At 39.2% G+C, this 19866-nt stretch overlaps 2 protein-coding genes across 2 annotated transcripts in view; one reads left to right on the forward strand and one right to left on the reverse strand.

Moving 5' to 3' along the window:
* otomp (otolith matrix protein) overlaps positions 1 to 19866 on the reverse strand; it is a 28339-nt gene that overhangs the window by 7575 nt on the left and 898 nt on the right. Inside the window, exons 2-7 of the mRNA XM_074691697.1 lie at positions 5438 to 5634; positions 5194 to 5330; positions 4082 to 4184; positions 3702 to 3887; positions 2564 to 2738; positions 787 to 854 (exon numbers count right to left, since the gene is read on the reverse strand). Of these exons, the coding sequence (XP_074547798.1) occupies positions 787 to 854; positions 2564 to 2738; positions 3702 to 3887; positions 4082 to 4184; positions 5194 to 5330; positions 5438 to 5528 (760 nt within the window). The 5' untranslated portion in view covers positions 5529 to 5634. The remainder of the gene's footprint in view (positions 1 to 786; positions 855 to 2563; positions 2739 to 3701; positions 3888 to 4081; positions 4185 to 5193; positions 5331 to 5437; positions 5635 to 19866) is intronic.
* acvr1l (activin A receptor, type 1 like) lies at positions 7929 to 19475 on the forward strand. Its single transcript, XM_074691687.1, has 10 exons — positions 7929 to 8114; positions 11805 to 11888; positions 11975 to 12235; positions 13527 to 13738; positions 13819 to 13918; positions 15462 to 15608; positions 15692 to 15967; positions 16185 to 16382; positions 16491 to 16621; positions 18250 to 19475. The coding sequence occupies exons 2-10, from the start codon at positions 11816 to 11818 to the stop codon at positions 18379 to 18381; spliced, it is 1530 nt and encodes a 509-aa protein (XP_074547788.1). The 5' UTR covers positions 7929 to 8114; positions 11805 to 11815; the 3' UTR covers positions 18382 to 19475.

Raw genomic sequence — 19866 nt, forward strand, 5'->3', positions numbered from 1 at the left:
ACTCCTCGTCCCGAACTTTAAACCAGCCTGTGGGTTGGGCTGAGAGGAAATCTGAGACGTGTTTTGAGGATGTTTATCTCTAAAGCAGAGGATTTCAGACTGATGTGGTCTGGTCGGCCGAATCCTTCAGATGTTGGCAGAAGATGAGAGTCCTCTCTTTGTTTACATCCAGATCAGCTGAATCTGAACGTCTTCATCATGTTTTATCATATTAGTGTTTGGGTTTTTAGGGATTTAGTTTCAGTCACAGATGAAAAACTTTCCAGCTCGTCTCCGGCTCCCCAGACGCCGGCTCAGACCTTCTGTGTTTCCTTGACCTCTGTTAATTGGTCCGACTCGGGACATTTCTGAACCATATGACAGAGCATGCTTCGTTAAGCAGCCACAGTGTTCGCAGAGCCGGCATCAAACTGTTCCCGCTCAGCCGAACCAGCCGAGCCCGTGTAGCGTGACCGTGATAATGATCGCCATTAATTTAGGCTGTAGCCCAAAGCGGGGAGCAGATGCAGCAAACAGAGAGTCAGAGAGTTTTACTGCACTAAAAAAACTCACTCTCTGCTTTAACACTTTCTCTTTTTATCTGCTGCTTCTGTTTCTCCACACACCTCTCAGAGCAAACATCCATTAACCATGAAACTGTGAGTAATCTGCTCCTCCTGCTCCTCCTGCTCAGCAGAAACATGATGAAACACTGACACCCTGTGGCCACACGCGGACCTGCACCCTCTGATGACCTGAAGTTACCTCATGGAGTGTGAATCACAAAACCGTTTATAAAACACTAACCGTCCATGTTGTCGAACAGCGTCGTGTGTTTGATGAACGCCACGTCGCCGAGGTTCTCCGCCACACACCTGAAAGAGGAGCGTGAAAAGAGACGGTTCAAAGAGGGGAGATAAACGGGAACATAAATAAACTGAAATGGGATGAATTGTTATCACAGCGCGACTCTGCTGCCTTTTGTCGCCCTTTAGGGATAAATAACAGCTGCTGCTTGGATTCACACCTTAAAGAGTGGGATTAAAGAGGGGGTACTTTGCTTTTTTAAGTCTTTTTTCTGTCCCTCTGGTGCCCCCGTAGAAACTTTACATGATTTACAGCTCATAGAAATCCCTATTTTACTCTCTGGGGTGTGTGCCGTGTGCTGTCTCTTTAAGACTTCCTGCTCCACAAACCCCCTTCAATCTGATTGGCCAGCTTTTGTATGATGTGCATTCTTTAATTCACCTTGCAATCAGGGATAAGTAAGACCTAATAAGTTTAATAATTAAACTTAGTCATTCAGGGTATATACGGAAATCCTGAAATTAAATTTAAAACCTTTTTAATGTTTTTTTTAAAACCTTTCAAAAAGTTTTAAGACCTTATCGCAACTTTAAGCTGTTGTTAGCAACCATTCTTGTAGTTTAGACGGCTAATAAACTTCTGTACAAACTGGGTATGTCGTCACGTTAGCCTACGGATATGTTGGGCTGCTAGCGCTACGTTTAGCCCGCGCCTCACAAAATTACAACTTTGCTTGTTGTCACATCTCAAACAACAGCGCTACGTAACTGTATTGATAAATACCTTATCTCATCGCGTTGTATCCAGTAAAAAGTTGATTTGATCAAAGAAAATTTCTTCCAAAACATGAGATCAGGGGAAGCTTTCTCTAAATCGTAAGAATCAAAAATCCCAGGTTCTCAAAAGTCTCCGAAATTTCCTCTGGAGGCCTGAGAAACTCTTATGATCTAGAGAGAAATATTTAAAGATGCTAAAGCTTTTTCCAGATCCTCACGCTGGTCTGTGATGAGTGTGACGAGCAGAATGATCGTCCAATCACCAGGTGAGGTTATTTTTGAAGGTTGGACTATTTCCGTGGCAGAAATATGAAACTGTCTGTCCAGTGTGTCAGGTTAGTTTGTAACAGTCGCAAGGAGGAAAATATATATTCAAGGATACGTTTGGAGTCAAAGCTTGAATACCAATAAAATTTAAGACCTCATAACATCACGGTTAAGACTTTTTATACTTTTTAAGACTATGTGGACGCCCTGTCATTGAACAGGAAGTTTGATTATTTTTGTCATGAGCTCTCGATTAGTGTTATTGAACTTAAGTATGTGGGTTTTTTTTACTGAAATGGGTGTGATGTTGTGATTTCACCAAAAGATGATGTGTCCCTAAATGTGGCTAACAGGTCAGAGTGGACGCTGGGTCTTCAAAGGTGAAAGCTGGATGTGTAACTACGACCCAAAATGTAACAAGTTGTAAAAAAAAAAAAAAAGTTTTGGGCTCAGTATTGTGAAATTTTTGGTTTTACTACATTTTTTTTAAAATTATATTTTAAATCTTGTCACATTTGGGCTCTAACAAGTCCTCTGCTATGGGCAGACCTTGGTGTTTGAGGCCCACCCCTTTAAATGTGTGATGACCTCATCCCTTCAGCCCTAATGCTCACTTTTTTTTTAAACATCACTTTCAGCCGATGACTGAAGCTGCCGCGCTGTATATATATAAAATCTCAGAGGTTATAGCTCCCCCTGCAGTTTCCTGTTGTGTATTACAGTGGGTCCTGTACCTCAGCGCCCCAGCCTCCCCGTAATGCCTCTCCTTCAGGTTGTTGGCGCAGATGTGTCGGTCGTTCTCGTCTCCTATGCACGCCTCACACAGGTTTTTGGGGTTGTTGCCTCTGGGGTCGTGCTGTGGGTCCTTCACGCCGGGCACGCAGCTGTAGCCAAACAGGTTCCCCACGGCTGGTGGAGACAGGGGAGACAAGGGACTGAAAAACACTCGTTCAGGTTTTTTGTTTTGTTTTGTTTTTTTCTTCTTTTTTTCCCCCTTTTTTTAAAACTTTTTTTTCCTTTTTTTCCTTTTTCTTCTTTTTTCCCCTTTTTTTCTTATTTTTTCTTATTTGTTTCCCCTTTTTTTCTTCTTTTTTCTTCTTTTTTTCCTTTTTTTCCTTTTTCTTTTTTCCTTTTTCTTATTTTTTCCCCTTTTTTTTCTTCTTTTTTTCCTTTTTCCCTTTTTCCCTTTTTTTTTCATTTTTCCGTTTTTTCCTTTTTTCATCTTTTCTTCTTTTTTTCCTTTTTTTCCTTTTCCTTTTTTTCTTTTTTTTCCCTTTTTCCTTTTTTTAAAACTTTTTTCCCTTTTTTTTCCTTATTTTTTCTTTTTTTTCTTCCTTTTTTTCTTCTTTTTTCTTCTTTTTTCCCCTTTTTTGTTGTTAAGGGTTTGTTTTTATCCAGCTTCATAAAACCCACTGCAGTGTTAGCGAGGTGATGTATAGTGAGCAGGTGGTCGGGTGAGTTTTGGTTTGAAGACATAAGAAACTTTTAACTCATGTATTTGGCTTTTGGTTTTTCTCCTCATCCTTTAAATTTACTCACCCATCTTTCCTCTTTCTTTTCAAAATTCAGTCACACACACACACACACACACACACACACACACACACACACACACACACACACACACACACACACACACACACACTCTTGCACTATCAGTCTCACACAGCCACTGTTGTCTAACCTCCTCCTCTTACCTGCTCTCTCCTCCATCCCTTCACACATCACTGCGCCCGTCCTCTCAGGTAGCTCCCACACACTGACCTCTCAACACACACACACTCACTCACACACACACTCATACACACACACTCACACACACTCACACACACACACAAACACATCGATCCCTCCCGTCCTGCTCGGTCTCACCTTTAGGGAAGTTGCACTGCTCGCCGACGCTGATCTGGGAGGTGTTAACGAGGTAGCCGATAGGAACGGTCCACCCCACCGTGGTGCGCATGCCGGGGTGACAGGTGCTGCGCTCGTGCATCTCCAGCAGGGAGAGATCTGAGGAGGAGCGCCGCGCCATGGCCACCACGTAGTAACTGACCCCGTCTGAGGAGGAGAAGGAGGAAAATTAAAAACATCATCACCTTATAAAGTTTGGACCTTGTCTTTTAGAAGTTGTCAGCTCCTGTGTGAAGCACTTTGAGCTGCCTCGTTGCTGATACTTGCAGTGAAAGCTGGGTGTTATTGAAGCTTCTGCAGCTCTGATGCTGTTTGTTTTTACCTGCGGGGCTCAGACCTACCCACTCCGTTGTAGGACTCCCCTGCAGACAGCTCCAGGCCGTGGCAGAAGCCGGCGGCGTAGATGTCGTCTGCGGACATGGAGGCTGCATCTGCCGTCCCATTCTGACAGAAACAAACACAGATTTACCCTGACTTCATCCAAAACACTAGGGCAAGGGTGTTCAACCTGTGGCTCTGGAGCCTCATGCGGCCCTTTGACTCCTCTGCAGTGGCTCCTTGTAGCTTTAAAAAATATTATTGAAATAAAGAATTTTTATTTTTCTTACAGAGGGTATTATTGATTAAAGACACTGACACTAAATAAATTCATGTATAAAGATTTTGTTAAAAAATATATTAATCACATCTTGCAATAAAGCTTTCAATTTTTTTTTTGATTTTTGCCAATTTTTCTAATAATTTTTACATTTTTTTAATTCTAATTTTTTGGGAATTAAAAAAAAAAGGAAAAAAAAAACTTTTTTCTAATTTTGCAGTTTTGCAATTTTTTAAATGTTAGAATTCTTGGACTTTTTTTTCAAATTCCAAAATTCCATTTAAAAAAAAAATGCAAATTCTGAATTTTTCTTAAAATCAAGCAAATTATAAAAAATCTTTTTTCTTTTTTTTTTTCAAATTTATGAAGTTCCTGCCAATGTTAGCACATTTTTTAAAATTTCACTTCATGAAAAATACCTGCAAATTGTATTTTATTTATTTTTTTAATTTTGCAATTAATTGAAATTAAAATAACTATTTTTCTTTATTTCTTTATTTGCAAATTAAAAAAAAAACTTGGACATCACATGCAAAATTCAATGGGCAAAAAAAATAGTGTTTAGATAAATCTAGATTTTTACTTCCTTTAGAATTTTATACATTTTTTTGTTTTGTTTTGTTTTGTTTTAATTGTGTAGCACATTTTGTGGCACCTGAATGACTTTAATCCAGGTGAGCTGAGGTAAAATGGCTCCAATGAAAGTAAAGGTTGCAGACCCCTGCTCTAGACCATCCTCACTAAGCCTCGCTTTGGGAAATGTTTGGCCTTAAAAGCAGATCTTTCTGAGTCATTATTGATGGAATATAGAAAACGTGAAGGAACAACCTCCCGCCCTCTCAGATCTCTACAAACCTTGATTTTGTCCATGCAGTCTCTGGTGCTCAGGCCCCGCACACACTGCAGACTCCCCCTGACGTTTCGAGCCGTGGCGTTCCCAGACAGATCCAGACACTTCTGCTCCTCAGCGTCAGACAGCACGCACCAGGAGACTGAAGGAAACAGCAAAACTGGGATTAAAGAGCAAATTAAGACAAATTTTCCTGCTTCAACCCAAAGAGCTGAAGCAGACGTTAGTCTGAAGATCTCTCAGACGTACCTGCAGGTTTCTGGGTGTGCACGCCGCTGACACTCAGGAGATGCAGAAGCAGCAGGAAAGCAGCAGGAAGTCCTCTCTCCAGACGCTCCATGTCGACTCTGAGGAAAGTTTCTCTGATGCAGCAGAGATGAAGCACAGGTGGGTTTACCAGGGGGGGAAAGGTCACTGTGCGGCACTTCCTTTCTTATAGCCTGGTCCTGAGGCAGAGAGGGGGGAGGAGGGGGAGGAGGGTGAAAGGTGGGAGAGTGAGCAGGTCGGCTGGATGTAGAAGAAGAAAACATCACATTATTCCTCCATCCCCGCCTCTTCGGTCACAGTCCTCAGCAGATAATCCTTCCTCCATCTCACGATGGCGGTGTAGCGTTTCTCCCTCCAATTATCCACTGAGACTGATCCCCAGGGGGGAGGACGGAGGGAGACACACGCAGGCTGGGGGCGCTTCAGGTCACCTGGCTCAGAGTGTCGACCCCGGGCCTTTAATTAAAAACGCTGCGGACAATGTGTCTCTGTGCTGGAGCCGTGTTTGAGGAGAACAGATACCGGCTGAGTTCTGCTCCGACTCACCGGAGACCAAAGCCTCAGGTAGGCCGGAGCACACAGCGCCCGGCTTTGTCCTCGCCCACGGGAGCCAGCGCAGGAAATCATACCAGCTACTTGATACAACTCAGTCTTTTTCTCTCCCTCTACACACACACACACACACACACACACACACACACACACACACACACACACACACACACACACACAGACTTTTCTTTCCAGACACTGAGCCAACTGAGATCAACAGTCAGTTTGTTCAAAGATTTGACTCAAATGAATTTATCCTCCGATGTTTTCTAATATTTGCAGAACAAGAAAGTCACTTCTGCAGCTCAGCTCGTACAAGAAAACTAATTCTTATGAGTGTGTGTGGGTGTGTGTGTGTGTGTGTGTTTGAAGTATCATTTTGTATCAGACTTTTCCACCCAATATAAGAAGCGCAGCAGAGAAAATGATGACATCAATATCAAACTCATGAGTTTTTACAAGTTTGCCAGCTCAGTATGATAAATGAAAAATGAAATACACAAAAATATTTTTGAACGAAACATTTGTTCACATTAGTTCTCTAGCTGCGTATTTCTTTGTTCAACAATGAAATCATTTATTTGGTTTCCAATGTATAAAAAGAATCAAAGTCTTAAGGATGTGTGTAAGAATTTTCAGTCTATCATAATGTCGCTTTGTTACCTCAAGTATTCCTTCCAACTCAGTTTCTATTTTCACTTTCAGGAAGCTCTGTCTTTTCCTAAAGGAACCAGCCTTCAAACTAACTTTAAGCTTATTCACAGAAATGTTAAATTGGGTGTTTTGTCTCCAATATTCCTCATCATGTCAGTCTTTGCTGTGGAAAACGTTAACAAAGGATTTCTTTACAGTGTTGGAAGCCAAAGCAGGAGTTTGAGACATTCAAACAAATTATGTAAATATCCGTCTTATGACGAGGTCTTATGTACTTTTAATGAAGAGATATCAGTGTTTGCCTCTGTAAAGGGTTTTACAACAAGCTTTAAGTTGTCCTGTAGTCAAACAGCTGGTTAAAGTAGCTGCAAGTTAACAACAAAACATAAATGACGCTCAATATAAACACATCGACACACTATAAGATTTATTTTCCTCTATGTTTAATGATTATTTTATTGTTTTACCTGTATTTATCCTCCACATTTTTACTATTTTACATAATTATTTTACTGATCTTAACTTTCTCATCACATCTTTATTAAATTTTGGCTTTTATCATTATTATCACAACTCAACTATTTCAGTCTGTGTTGTTGGCTTCATGTGCTGCCTGGATTCCCCTCACCTGTCATTTTGTGGTTATACATCTTTTTTTTTTTTTCATTTTTCACTGTTTAATTGCTGGATTATCATTATTATTATTATTATTATTATTATTATTATTATTATTATTATTATTTTTTATTATTATTTTATTATTATTATTATTTATTATTATTATTATTATTATTATTATTATTATTATTATTATTATTATTTGTATCATATGCACGATATAAGTACAGGTATTGTTATAACTATCATCGAATTCAATTTTAAAATTATTTATTTCTGACAGGCAATTAAAGGCATATAGAGCAGTAAACAATTTAAAAAAAAAAAAGACAAGGTGAGAAAAAAAACAGCACAAACAGACAGTATTGCACATTAAATTTAAATGTATACTGTCTAAAATGCTAAACTACTACGTTGGGTAAAATAAAGTAGAAAACAATTTTCTTAGATGATAAAAATACTAAATAATAACAACTCATTGTATCCCTATCAAAACAAATTTGGAAAAGAAGTGATTACACATTTATTAAGTCATGTTGATATATTTAGATTTCACTGCTTTGATGAAGAAAAAAAAAGTCAATAATAAATGAATTACTTCTGTTTATGTTTCGGGTGATCGCGTTTACAACCTGTTGGAGGACTCATCCGCCCCACAATGCATCTCGGTGATAATGTTGTGATGACGTTTTGTAGTCCGCGGGTGGGCTGGGCTGTGTCCTGCTCTCGGTTGTTTCCATCGAAAGAGCCGTTTCTACCGATGATTTGAAGCTGAAAGAGGACCACAGGAGCCCGCAGGATGAGCTAGGAGCTCCTCTCGGAGTGTGCTCGGCAGGTGAGAGCTTTTTCCCGCCGTGTTCGCTCGGAGCTCCGCTGGCTCCGCTTCGTGCTTAGCTCGATGCTAACAGCAGAGGTCTGCCTGATGGCGCCTCTCAGTCGGCTCCGGACGGACAATAAAACGGCCTGTTAATGGCTCTTTTAGCGGCTCCAACAAATAAACAGGCCTACAGTCTGAAGAGAAAGCTGCTGCTTATTAACTGCTGCTTAACGCTTATTTTTCTTCTTCCAGAGGCCGTGACATTGAAATCAGAGCGTTAGCCTGCTAGCGGAGTTTGTATTATTAGTTAGCAGAGGCGGATTCAGCAGTTTGGGGGCCCAAGGCGAACACAGGCATGTAGCCCTCCACATCCCGTTATTCAGCCCTTATTTACTCTAAATGTTTACTGTTGTGGGTTTAAGTAAAACGTACTCTGTATCTGGGCTGGGCTCTGTCTGGCTGTCCGTTATTTTGGTCATCTTTAAGTTAAACACATTGAGTAGTAAGGGGAGTTGAGTCTCATTTATTTTACATTGTTGATTATTTGTGTCTCAGCAAACAGCAACAAGTAGCTCCTCCTAGTGGTAACACTGCATACTGCTTCTAATATCCATCTGCTGTCATATCTGGCATTGCTGGAGTAGTATATGCTGTATTTGTTTAAAAAAAGAAAGTAAACAAAGGCATTCTGGGTAAAGCTCGGGGGCTGTAGCGGGGCTAAGGTGTGGCAGAAAATTAGGTATCACAGTTGTGGAGAATTATGTATTTTTCTTGGAAGTTTTTTGGTTTAACATAGATCAAAACAGATGTATTGTAAAATTTGCAGAATGTTTGGCATCACATTTTTCTCAACTGGACCAAAGAGGCAGAAAACAATTGAAGAGGTTTTTGCTTGAAGCACAGCAAATGATTTACACATATATACCTTAAAGGTCAGATGTGACGTGTAGGTTATTTCAAACGGGGTCATCCACCTTAGCTAGCAAAAAGATGGACAGAAAAAGAAATAAAATCAAACACACTTTCCACTTCTTTCATGTAGTTTCAAGCAAATTCAGCAAGTCACATGACTTATAAATGATGACACCATCTGAAATAACTTGCACGTCTACAGGTGAATGTTGCATTTAGTCTAAGGCTACGTTCACACTGCAGCCCTTAATGCTTAATTCTGATTTATTGCTCAAATCTGATTTTTGTGTTTAGCTGTTCAGATCACACCTGTAAATGTGACCTGACTGCAGACTGTGATGTGAACAGCTCGCACTTCAGAAGTGATACGCATGCTCAGATTAACATTAATGACATCACGCACAGCACGGTGTGATGAGGAGCAACAAACACAGAGCAAAACTGTGCTTCACAATGCTGGAAAGTTTGTCTCCATAACGCAAAACCTGATGTTACAGCAGCTCACCTTGAGTGAGCTCTTATTAAAGTAATTATGGCTTTATTTTATCTCTTATAAACCTTAAGGCGGACGCTCTCTCCAGCACCGGGGTCTCTCCCGCTGACCCTGCTACATCTCAGAGATGTAGTGCGCTGAACAGGTGAACAAAGAGGCAAAAACTTAGTTTTGTCATCTGTTCTAATGTTTCATAGTTTGTCTGGGGGCAGATCAGACAGGAGCAGACGGATCTTTGACTGACGCTGTCTCGTAGGAAAGTACAGCAGCGCCCTAATACACACGGATGAGATGGACAGCAGTGGATCATCGGTGTCTCTGCGTCCTGTAAACTGTTATTTTAGCCTGATTAATCCATTCAAAAAGTCGACGCAGTGTTCATAAACTAAGTTTGTTAGATATCATGATACAAACGTACGATTCATTCACCTTTATCCTTTATTGGGTGTGTCTCACTTTCTCTCATCACTCGTCCTTTTAAGCATCGTTTGATCGAGCTTGTAGCTGGATGAAAAACTAAAACTCTTTATTTATTTAAAAAAAAACATACACTTTTTAATAATCATGTCTATATTAACCTCTAATTATGTTCTGTCCATGAAGTGACTTTGAAAACATTTGCCCTGAGGTAAACTGCTGCTGTAGAATGACGTCAAAGTCGCATTAAATGTGACCTGGCTGTTCAGACCGCGGTCGCATTCAAGAAAATCAGATATGTATCTGATTTAGTACCACATTTGAAAGTGGCCTGAATCTGATTTGAAAAGGTCAGATTCAATGTGACTTGTGCTGTTCACACTGTCAGGAACAAATCAGATTCATGTCACATTTGACTGCAGTGTGAACGTAGCCTAAATGAGCTAATTCTCTGTCCATCCGTGCAGACTTCAGAGCGTAACACCATGTGCTGCAGAAAACACCTCTACTAAACTGATTAATGACAACTGAATAATGCACATTTTTTAATATAATTTCTTTAAAAATGTTGACAATCTTTTTTTATTTTATTTTTTTGACTTTTTATCAAATTTTGGAGAAAAAACTTTTTTTTTATATTTTGCAAATTTTTACAAATATTTGCCAATTTCCAACTTTTTGAATTTCTAAAATATTGCAAAATATTTAAATTCCATTTTTTTTTTGAATGTTTTTGAAATGTTAACATTTTTTTTGAAAATTTAGCAACTTTATGAAATTACATTTTTTATAAATATTTTTTGTTGTCAAATGTATAGAATTTTTGCAAATTTTTGAAATTTAAAAAATTAGACATTTGGACATTTTTAAAACTTGATTTCTTTGAAAAATGTTTGCAATTTTTTTTAAGTGTCAAAGATTCTGAAAAATTATGTTTTTTTTTTAATTTCATAAATTTTGCAATTTGAGTCCTGACATTTCAATTTTTTTCTTAAAAATAAAAAAGAATGTATTTTAAATTAAAACTTAGACATCATACATATCGAATCTAATAAATACAAAAAACTTAATGTTAAGATAATTATTTACTAGATTCTTACAATGTGCAGAATTTTATCCATTTTGTCTTTATTATAAAGATAAAGTAGATTTTGTGGCTCCTGAACGACTTTGTGAATGACACATTGTGTGATAGTTCATGCATATTTAGAGCTGTACAGCTCATTTAAGATGGTATATTGGCACTAACTTACTGCACAAAACTGGAGGAAAGAAGCACCGTGGTATGGAGCGACACCGCTGTAATAAAAAAATACTGTGGTATCATTTTTTCTCACACCGCTCCGGGAAAGTTGTTTCCTTTGGCAATGTTGCTAAAACCTGTTACTGTCCCTCTACTTTAGCAGCTTTGCAGAGATGCTACTGAACTATAAATTAAAGACATTTTGATGCAGTTTTATATCTGGATTTGAAGAGTTACATGAGTACTATAGAAAAAAAACATGGAGCCTCTGGTAAATCATGGTCCAAGGCTCCTGCTGCTGACCTCCACCTAATGACACAGTCACATAAAGGCTCCGTTCTGTCTGCAGCTCGCAATAGATTAATAATTAGATCATTAAACTAATTATGATCATCATATAGTTATATAAGCGTTTAATTAGATTATTGACCTGTTAAATTTCAGTGCAGGTGGTGTCTTTGAAGTGACAGCAGTTAATCCCGTAACCAGGGTGTGTGTAATAAACGAGAGCTTTTATCTAAATAAGCAGAACTCTTTGAACTAATCGTTTTATCCAGTGATCTTCGTTAAACACACACAGGATGCACAGTATGATCGTCTTATCCAGAGTGTGTTCTCATTTGATCTGTGTTTCCTCCGTCAGTGCACTGAAACATGGAGATCTGCAGCGTCCCCGTCCTCCTGCTGCTCCTGCTGCAGACCCTGCAGACGTCTGCTGAGGGCTCAGGTACGCTCTCTTTGCTCTTCGTCACCTTTATGTGGTAACACGAGTGTGTGTGTGTGTGTGTTGAAGCTCTGCCGTCTCTCCCACAGATGGACATTTAGTGTGCCTGTGTGATACTCCTAAATGTCAGGACACCCAGTGCCACGGCTCCAGCTGCTTCTCTTCCGTTAAAGTCAGCAGCGGTGGCGGTGGCGGGGTGGAGTTTGAGCGCGGCTGCCTGGAGGGGTTGGAGAAAATCCGTTTGCATTGCTCCACCGCTCCATCCTTCCACCAAGCCATTATCTGCTGCTCGCAGCACATGTGCAACGGCAACACCAACAGGAGTTCACTGATGTCTCTGCTTCCAACAGGTGGGTGCTAGATCATCACCAGCCGGTCAGGTTGGAGATAGACCAAGGGTCTTCAACCTGCGGCTCTTTGACTCCCTGCAGTGGCTACTTGTAGCTTTAAAAAATATTAAAGAAATAAAGAATTGTTACTTTTCTTACAGAGGGGATTGATGATTAAAGATACTGACACTAATAAAAAAACTTGCATATTAACATTTTGTTAAGCTAAATTTGCATCAAATCTTTAGAGAAAAGGCTTTCCAGTAATTTTTAAAAAATTTTGCAAATTTTCTTATTTTAATTTTTTTGACTTTTTATCAAATTTTGGGGAAAAACTTTTAATTTAAAGATTGTGCAATTTTTTACAAATATTTACCAAATTCCAACTTTTTAAATTTTTGAATATTGCAAAACATTTAAAATCCATTTTTATTTTTGAAAGTTTTTAAAATGTTAATATTTTGTTTGAAAATTTAACAACTTTTTAAAATTACAATTATGATAAATATTTATTTTTTTGCAAATTGATAAAGTTTTAGCAAATTTTTTGAAATTTAAAAAAATCAGCCAATCGCACATTTTTTAATATAATTTCTTTAAAAATGTTGGCAATCTTTTATATATTTTTTTTTTTTTTTTGACTTTTTTTTCAAATTTTGGGGAAAAAACTTTTTATTTAAAGATTGTGCAATTTTTTTTACAAATATTTACAAATTGCCAACTTTTTGAATTTCTAAATATTGCAAAACATTTAAAATCTTTTTTTTTTCAAAGTTTTTGAAATGTTAACATTGTATTGAAAATTTAGCAACTTTTTAAAATAACAGTTTTTATAAATTTTTACTGTTTGCAAATTTATAGAATTTTAGCAAATTTTTTAAATTAAAAAAATTAGACAATTGTAAATTTTTTAAATTTGATTTCTTTGAAAAAATTTTGCAATTTTTTTAGGTGTCAAGGATTTTGAAAAATTTTGTTTTTTTAAATTTCGTAAATTTTGCAATTTGAGTCATGACATTTCAATTTTTTATTTCAAAAAAGAAAGAATGTATTTTAATTTAAAACTTAGACATCACATATAGAATTGAATAAATACAAAAAACTTAATGTTAAGATAATTATTTACTAGATTCTTACTATGTGCAGAATTTTATCCACTTTTTTTGTCTTTATTGTGAAGATAAAGTAGATTTTGTGGCTCCTAAGTGACTTTAATCCAGCTGAGCTGAGGAAAAACGGCTCCTCTGACAGTAAAGGATGCAGACCCCTGAGACAGACAGATCTCTGAGTTTTCATTTTATTCTGCTCACAGCTCCAGAGGGAGAGCCGGTCCGGTACCGTGTGGAGACCTTGGCTCTCTTCGTGCTGGGTCCAGTGGTGGTTCTGGGTTTGCTGTCTGTAGTGTCAGTTTTGGCCTGCAGGAGGCTCCACCACGGCCGTCTGCAGAGGCTGCAGGAGTTTGACACAGAGCAGGGAGCCATCGACGGCCTCATCACCTCCAACGTTGGAGACAGCACTTTAGCTGTAAGACACCAGAGGATGCTGCAGGTGACGTGTGAGTCTGTGTCCCCCCCCTAACACCTGATCTCTGGATCTGTTCCCAGGACTTGTTGGACCACTCCTGCACATCAGGCAGCGGCTCAGGTCTTCCTTTCCTGGTCCAGAGAACTGTGGCCAGACAGATCAGTCTGATGGAGTGTGTAGGTAGGTACTGCATATAGATTTAAGATAACACTCTTTCTTTTTAATATTCTGTTTGTGTTGAAGGAGAGCTGGCGTTAATTCTCCAACAGAATGTAACACAAACAGCAGACACAGCACACATGATGGTTTTTAACAGCTCTGCTCTCAAAGGTTTTCCTTTTTACTTAAGACACATTAACAACAAACAAACTTCATCTTTTATTTTTATGACATTTTGACTTATGTTTTCCATTTCAGTTTTTATCAGTTTTTATCAGAGATAGACCAAAATGTTTTTTTTTTTAAAGCTGACACCGAATCACCGATAATGAAAATATTGGCGTCAAAATTTTGAATAATAAAAACTCCAACGCCTAACTTAGTTTAAAGCCTTTGAGCTCCCAGGCTCAGCAGCTGACTAATCAGGTTAAATGAAATATTAAAAAACTGGGGCTGCACTGTGCATGCACAGCTTTCACTGCTGATTGGCTGTGACCCGAGCCATGGCTGTGTGTGTGACCAATCAGATGGCGCTTTGGGCGGGGCAGTGCTGGAGGCAAAGAAGTGCACAGAGACGCACGGCTGCATCAAAGCCAAAATGATCCAGTTTTAAATTTGTTTTTTAAAGTTTTTCTTGTAAGCCTTCAAATTCAAAAAAGACAGATGCCTGTTTTCCCCAAAATGCAGAATATTTTTTAATTTTAGCCTTTTTTAGTTATTGTGTAAGCTCACATTACAGTTTTGGTTACCATTTTTGTAAAGCCTCATTTTTTTTATTTTGATTTAAGTGAACAAAAATGTTTTTACACTCCTTGTTTTTTTTTGTTTTTTTTTGTTAGTTTTCATTAACTATAAAAACCTTGATTGGAAAACCACGAGCTTTTCTGGAAAGTCCTCACAGGGACTTAGAAGCTGAAGATGAGGGAGGTAGAAAAAGTCAATTCAAGAACGTCACGTGTTGGAAAAGTGAAAATGAACCAAATCTTCACCTTTTCGCCACATTCAGTCCTCTGAAATCTGCCGTAACGAGTTGAACACACTCTGTAAAATTTTTCTTTTGAACAGTTTTTAACCCTGAAGGAGAAGGACGGCCTTTCCAGAATGTTTATTTTATGGATTATTTCAATCCAAACAATAACTTTAAAGGCGGTCAGGTTACAACCAACCCTTCAACACTCACTTTGAAATTCAAGGCAGGGAGAGCATCAGCAAAGATGTGTTTGACATGTATGACCCTGATAAAATCAGGCAGAGCATGAAGGAGGAGGGTTTAAGGAGGTCTAGATGAAGAAGTTTAAGCATATTGGGGCTGGAGTTAAGATCAGCTGATGTTTAGTGGGCGGAGCTTGGCCTGAAACAGGAAGTCACGTTAGTTTTGCTAAAATCAAGTCAGGAGTTTTTTTTCTGCTGCAGATAAAGTCAAAGTTGCTGCAGACAGAAAACAGTGAAGAAAAGAAAAATCCTAAAATCTGTTTTTAAAAATCTCAGAACGTAGAAAACTTCCTGTTTTCCTTCTTCTGTTAAAACCTGTCTCTGACTTTCTCCTCTCCTCCTCCTCCTCCAGGTAAGGGGAGGTACGGGGAGGTGTGGAGGGGCCAGTGGCAGGGCGAGAACGTGGCTGTAAAGATCTTCTCCTCCAGAGACGAGAAGTCGTGGTTCAGAGAGACGGAGATCTACAACACGGTGCTGCTGAGACACGAGAACATCCTGGGTGAGTCACGAAGCAAAACGTGCTCCACTGGAGCTGACGCTGAGAAAAAACTGATTATTGATGTTTTTTTCTTGTCTCTGCAGGGTTCATGGCGTCTGACATGACGTCCCGTAACTCCAGCACGCAGCTGTGGCTCATCACGCACTACCACGAGAACGGGTCGCTGTACGACTACCTGCAGCGGGTCGCCGTGGAGACCACAGAGGGCTTGGCCATGGCGGCTTCGATAGCCTGCGGCCTCGTTCATCTGCACACGGAGATCTTCGGCACGGAGGGGAAGCCGGCCATCGCTCACCGAGACCTGAAGAGCAAAAACATCCTGGTCACCAAGGAGCTGCGCTGCTGCATCGCAGACCTCGGTCAGAGCTTCACGTCGACATTTCTCTGCTCACTCTGTCAAACTTTGAGCTCTTTATCAGTAGATTTCATGCTCCATCCATCTTCTCCTTCTTTAGAAAGATGATTTTATACTCAGTGATCAGAGATAAACCCTGAGGATACTGTATCTGACTCGTTTTCATGTGTTTACCTGCTTCATATTCATGTGTTCACGTGTTAATGCTGACTCTGCTGCAGGGCTGGCTGTGACTCACTCCCAGGCCGATAACCTGCTGGACGTGGGCAACAACCCAAAGGTTGGCACCAAGCGTTACATGGCGCCCGAGGTGCTGGACGAGACCATCCAGACCGACTGCTTCGATGCCTACAAGCGCGTGGACATCTGGGCCTTCGGGCTGGTTCTGTGGGAGATCGCACGACGCACTTACAGCAACGGTAGGCCCCGCCCCCTCTGAGCGTCTTTACTCTTTCTGGACTCTGATGTAGACACAGGTCTTCCTCTGGTCCCTGCTCCCTGCTGATCTGGTCTGTCTCCGGCTGCAGGTATCGTGGAGGAGTACAAGCCTCCGTTCTACGACCAGGTGCCAAACGACCCCAGCTTCGAGGACATGAGGAAGGTGGTGTGTGTGGAGCAGCAGAGGCCTTTCATTCCCAATCGCTGGTTCTCAGATCCTGTGAGTGTTTGAAACGTCCCAGGAAACAAACGAGACTTCAGAAACGTTTCAGTTTGTCCCAGGATTGTCTGTTTCACACCTGTGTTTCTTACCTGACGATTCTTAAAGGGATAATTCAAAGCTAAAGTCAAAATACTGCAAAAAATCAAACTGACTTGCACCGTCTATTCATTTATATTTATTTTAAAGATTTTTAGAACTTTTTATCTTTTTTGAATTACACTTTTAATTTAATTTATTTTTATTTTTTGCAATTTTTTTAAAAATAGCCGTTTATTGTACATTTAAAAATTTAATTTCTTGTAAAAAATTTTGCAGATTTTTGAAATTTCATTAATTTTGCAAACTGAGCCCTGACATTTCAAAAATTAAAAAAAAAATATTAAGAATTGAAACTTAGACATTTCTTATAGAATTTAATATACACAAAAAAACTTTATGTTTAGATAATTATTCTCTAGATTTTAATTATGTAATGACTTTTACACACCTATACAACTATTTATGTAAACACTTAAATTTGCATTTATTATTTATTTCTGTTTTTTTTGCCTTTTTAAGTTCTTTTGCTGCTGCTGAGAGATGCTGCCAAATGAAATTTTGATGTATCATGATCATTGACTCTAAAGCGTCTATCCAGAAGAAAAAGATTAAAGTCAGAGCTTTGACTTTTCCCGAGGATTTTAACTTTCATTTCCAAACTGATTTTATTTCTCTTAAAATGTTGAGGACAAAGTCAGAATTCTGGTGTTTTTTTTTTTATGACTTTTTTTTTTTTTACTATCCAAGGATTCAGTAAAGTCAGTATTTTGTTTTTTAGTCCAGAGTTTTATCCTAGGATAAAAAGTCCCAGAAGTTTTAGAAGTCTGAATTTTCTCTCAAAACTCAGAATTATTTTTTTATTTTTTTTCAGATTTTTTTTTTTTCAAAGAATCCTTTCATAGATTTCTCAGATTATTTTTTTAAATTCTACCTCAGGACAAAAAAACAACAAATATTTGACTTTTCATAAAGATTTGACATTTAGGATCAAATGTCTGACTCTGATTCTGTCTGAATTCTGAGTTTTTGTGATATTAATCTTCAAATTATCAGAATTATTTTTTATTTATTAAATTCTGAAAAATAAAACAAGTTCTACCTTTTTTAAGAATTATGAATTACATGCCAAAATGTATTTTTTACACTCAGATTTTTAAAGACTAAAGTCAGAATTTTTATGTGTTTTTCAATGACTTTAAAGATAATTTCAAAATTCTTTCTCGGGAAATAAAAAGTCAGAATTCTCAGATTACAGACCACAGATTTTAGATTTTCTGAAAAAAATTCTGAGATCTGAATCTTGAGTTCTGACTCTAGTTAAAGTCTTTATTATGATAAAAGTTTGTCTTTTTTTTCATTTTTCGACTGATAAAGTTGAAGATTTTTGATGAGTTCTGAAAATGAATTAAGAACTTTGACTTTTAAGTTTTTCCATTTCAGTTCATAATAAATATTTTTTCTTCTAATTCTAGCTAAAAGAATCAGACAGTTTAGTTTTATCAATCTGACATACTCTGTATTTAAATCACCATGACGACAGCTTCCTCTTCCTAACGCTGGGATGTTTCCTCCTCTCTCTCCGTCAGACTCTCTCGGCTCTGGTCAAGCTGATGAAGGAGTGCTGGTACCAGAACCCGTCTGCTCGGCTGACGGCGCTGCGCATCAAGAAAACTCTGGACAAGATCCACAGCTCCCTGGAGAAAGGCAAGGAGTCGTGAGGAGAGCTCGAGGAGCTCAGGGAGCAGCAGAGAGGAGACCCCGACAGAAAGAGTCCAGATATCATCCAGCCTCATCCTCCTCTTCGCTCCGATTCTTTTCTGTGGTTGCCTTCATCCCTCGCTCTGACGTCACGTCCACAAAGACGTTTCTGACACGTTTGGATCTGAAACGTTTGGATCTGATACGTTTGGATCTGACACGTTTGGATCTGAGGACGCCAGCCTTCGCCACGACACAACGCTGCGCCCTGAACGAGCTGTAGACTGTTACTGAGTGTGAAAACACACACATGGTTTAATGTAGTAAGACATCCCACTGCTTTAACGCCCATTATGACTGCTCACACACACACACACACACACACACACACACACACACACACACACACACACACACACACACACTACATGGCCTTTGATAAGTCAGTTACTGATCTCCAGCCTGTTTGTGGCAGTCTGAGCTGAGACAATCAGACATGCTGTCAACATTTAGCTTTATCTGAACACACACACACACACACACACACACACACACACACACACAGAGGAAGGAAAAGAGCCAATAGAATCAAAGCTGTTTTTAACCTTTTTAAATGATATTTATGTATGAAACCAACACTACTGAGGACGCGTCAGACTGAAGTGTGTGTGTGAGACTGTTAACGTATATAAGCATTTACTCTCCTGGACTTCCTGAACACACACACACACACACGTCTGTGTTTGAACAGGAAACAGTTTGTTTTGGAAAGCAGGAAGACGCAGGAAGCTGCTCGTGCTGAGCGTGTAGGAACGGCCAATCAGAGCGAGTCTGTATGACCCGATCCTCTCTCACACACGCCGTCTGTCCGTGCAGGTGGAGAGGAGTCCAGGACGGCTCGAACATTTTTAAACCAGACTCCATTTCCCATCATGCCACAGCGTACCAGATGCCTGAAAACGATCCGTCTGCAGACTTTATATCCAAGGTTCACTTTGGCGTGCAGCTGGAGGTGGATCTGCTGAGCTGCTGGGTTTGTTTTGGAGAATCAGATGTTGCTCTCTCTTTTTTATATGTAATAAAACATTAACTGCACTCTTGCTTTACTGAAGCCGGCGTGTGTTTTGATTTCAGAGCGATAGTCCAGCAGCAGAAGGAAACGCCTGCTTTTACTGAGCCTTCACAGGGCGTCTGCACATCCTTAAAAAGTCTGAAATTCAGTAAAAAACACTGTATGCTGGTCTTAAATACCCAGATATCTTTATTTTTTGGGGGGCAGGGCTAGTTAATGTTTTTTTTTTTTTCAGATTACAGATTTTTGATCTGCTTCGTGACGTCCGCTCTGTGAAGGAGGTGAGTATCAACAAGCTCTACGCTGCAAAAACCTGAAATCTTATCAAGTGTTTTTGTCTTATTTCCTGCTAAAAATGTCTTTTTAGACTAAATCTGAGCCACAGTCCCCTGACCAGTCCAGAAAAATGTTTTGTTTCAAGTTATTTAAAGAA

Source organism: Halichoeres trimaculatus, unplaced genomic scaffold, assembly GCF_033239565.1.
Source record: "Halichoeres trimaculatus isolate MK-OKI-2021-1 unplaced genomic scaffold, fHalTri1.1 fHalTri1_scaffold_17, whole genome shotgun sequence".
In the NCBI taxonomy this organism is placed as follows: Eukaryota; Metazoa; Chordata; class Actinopteri; order Labriformes; family Labridae; genus Halichoeres; species Halichoeres trimaculatus.

Excerpts from the sequence above, each read along its gene's own strand:
- acvr1l (XM_074691687.1), top strand. The coding sequence starts at position 11,816 with ATGGAGATCTGCAGCGTCCCCGTCCTCCTGCTGCTCCTGCTGCAGACC. Across the intron at positions 13,739-13,818 it reads TTGGAGACAGCACTTTAGCT|GACTTGTTGGACCACTCCTG; the intron begins GTAAGACACCAG and ends ATCTGTTCCCAG. Across the intron at positions 15,609-15,691 it reads GAGACACGAGAACATCCTGG|GGTTCATGGCGTCTGACATG; the intron begins GTGAGTCACGAA and ends TTGTCTCTGCAG.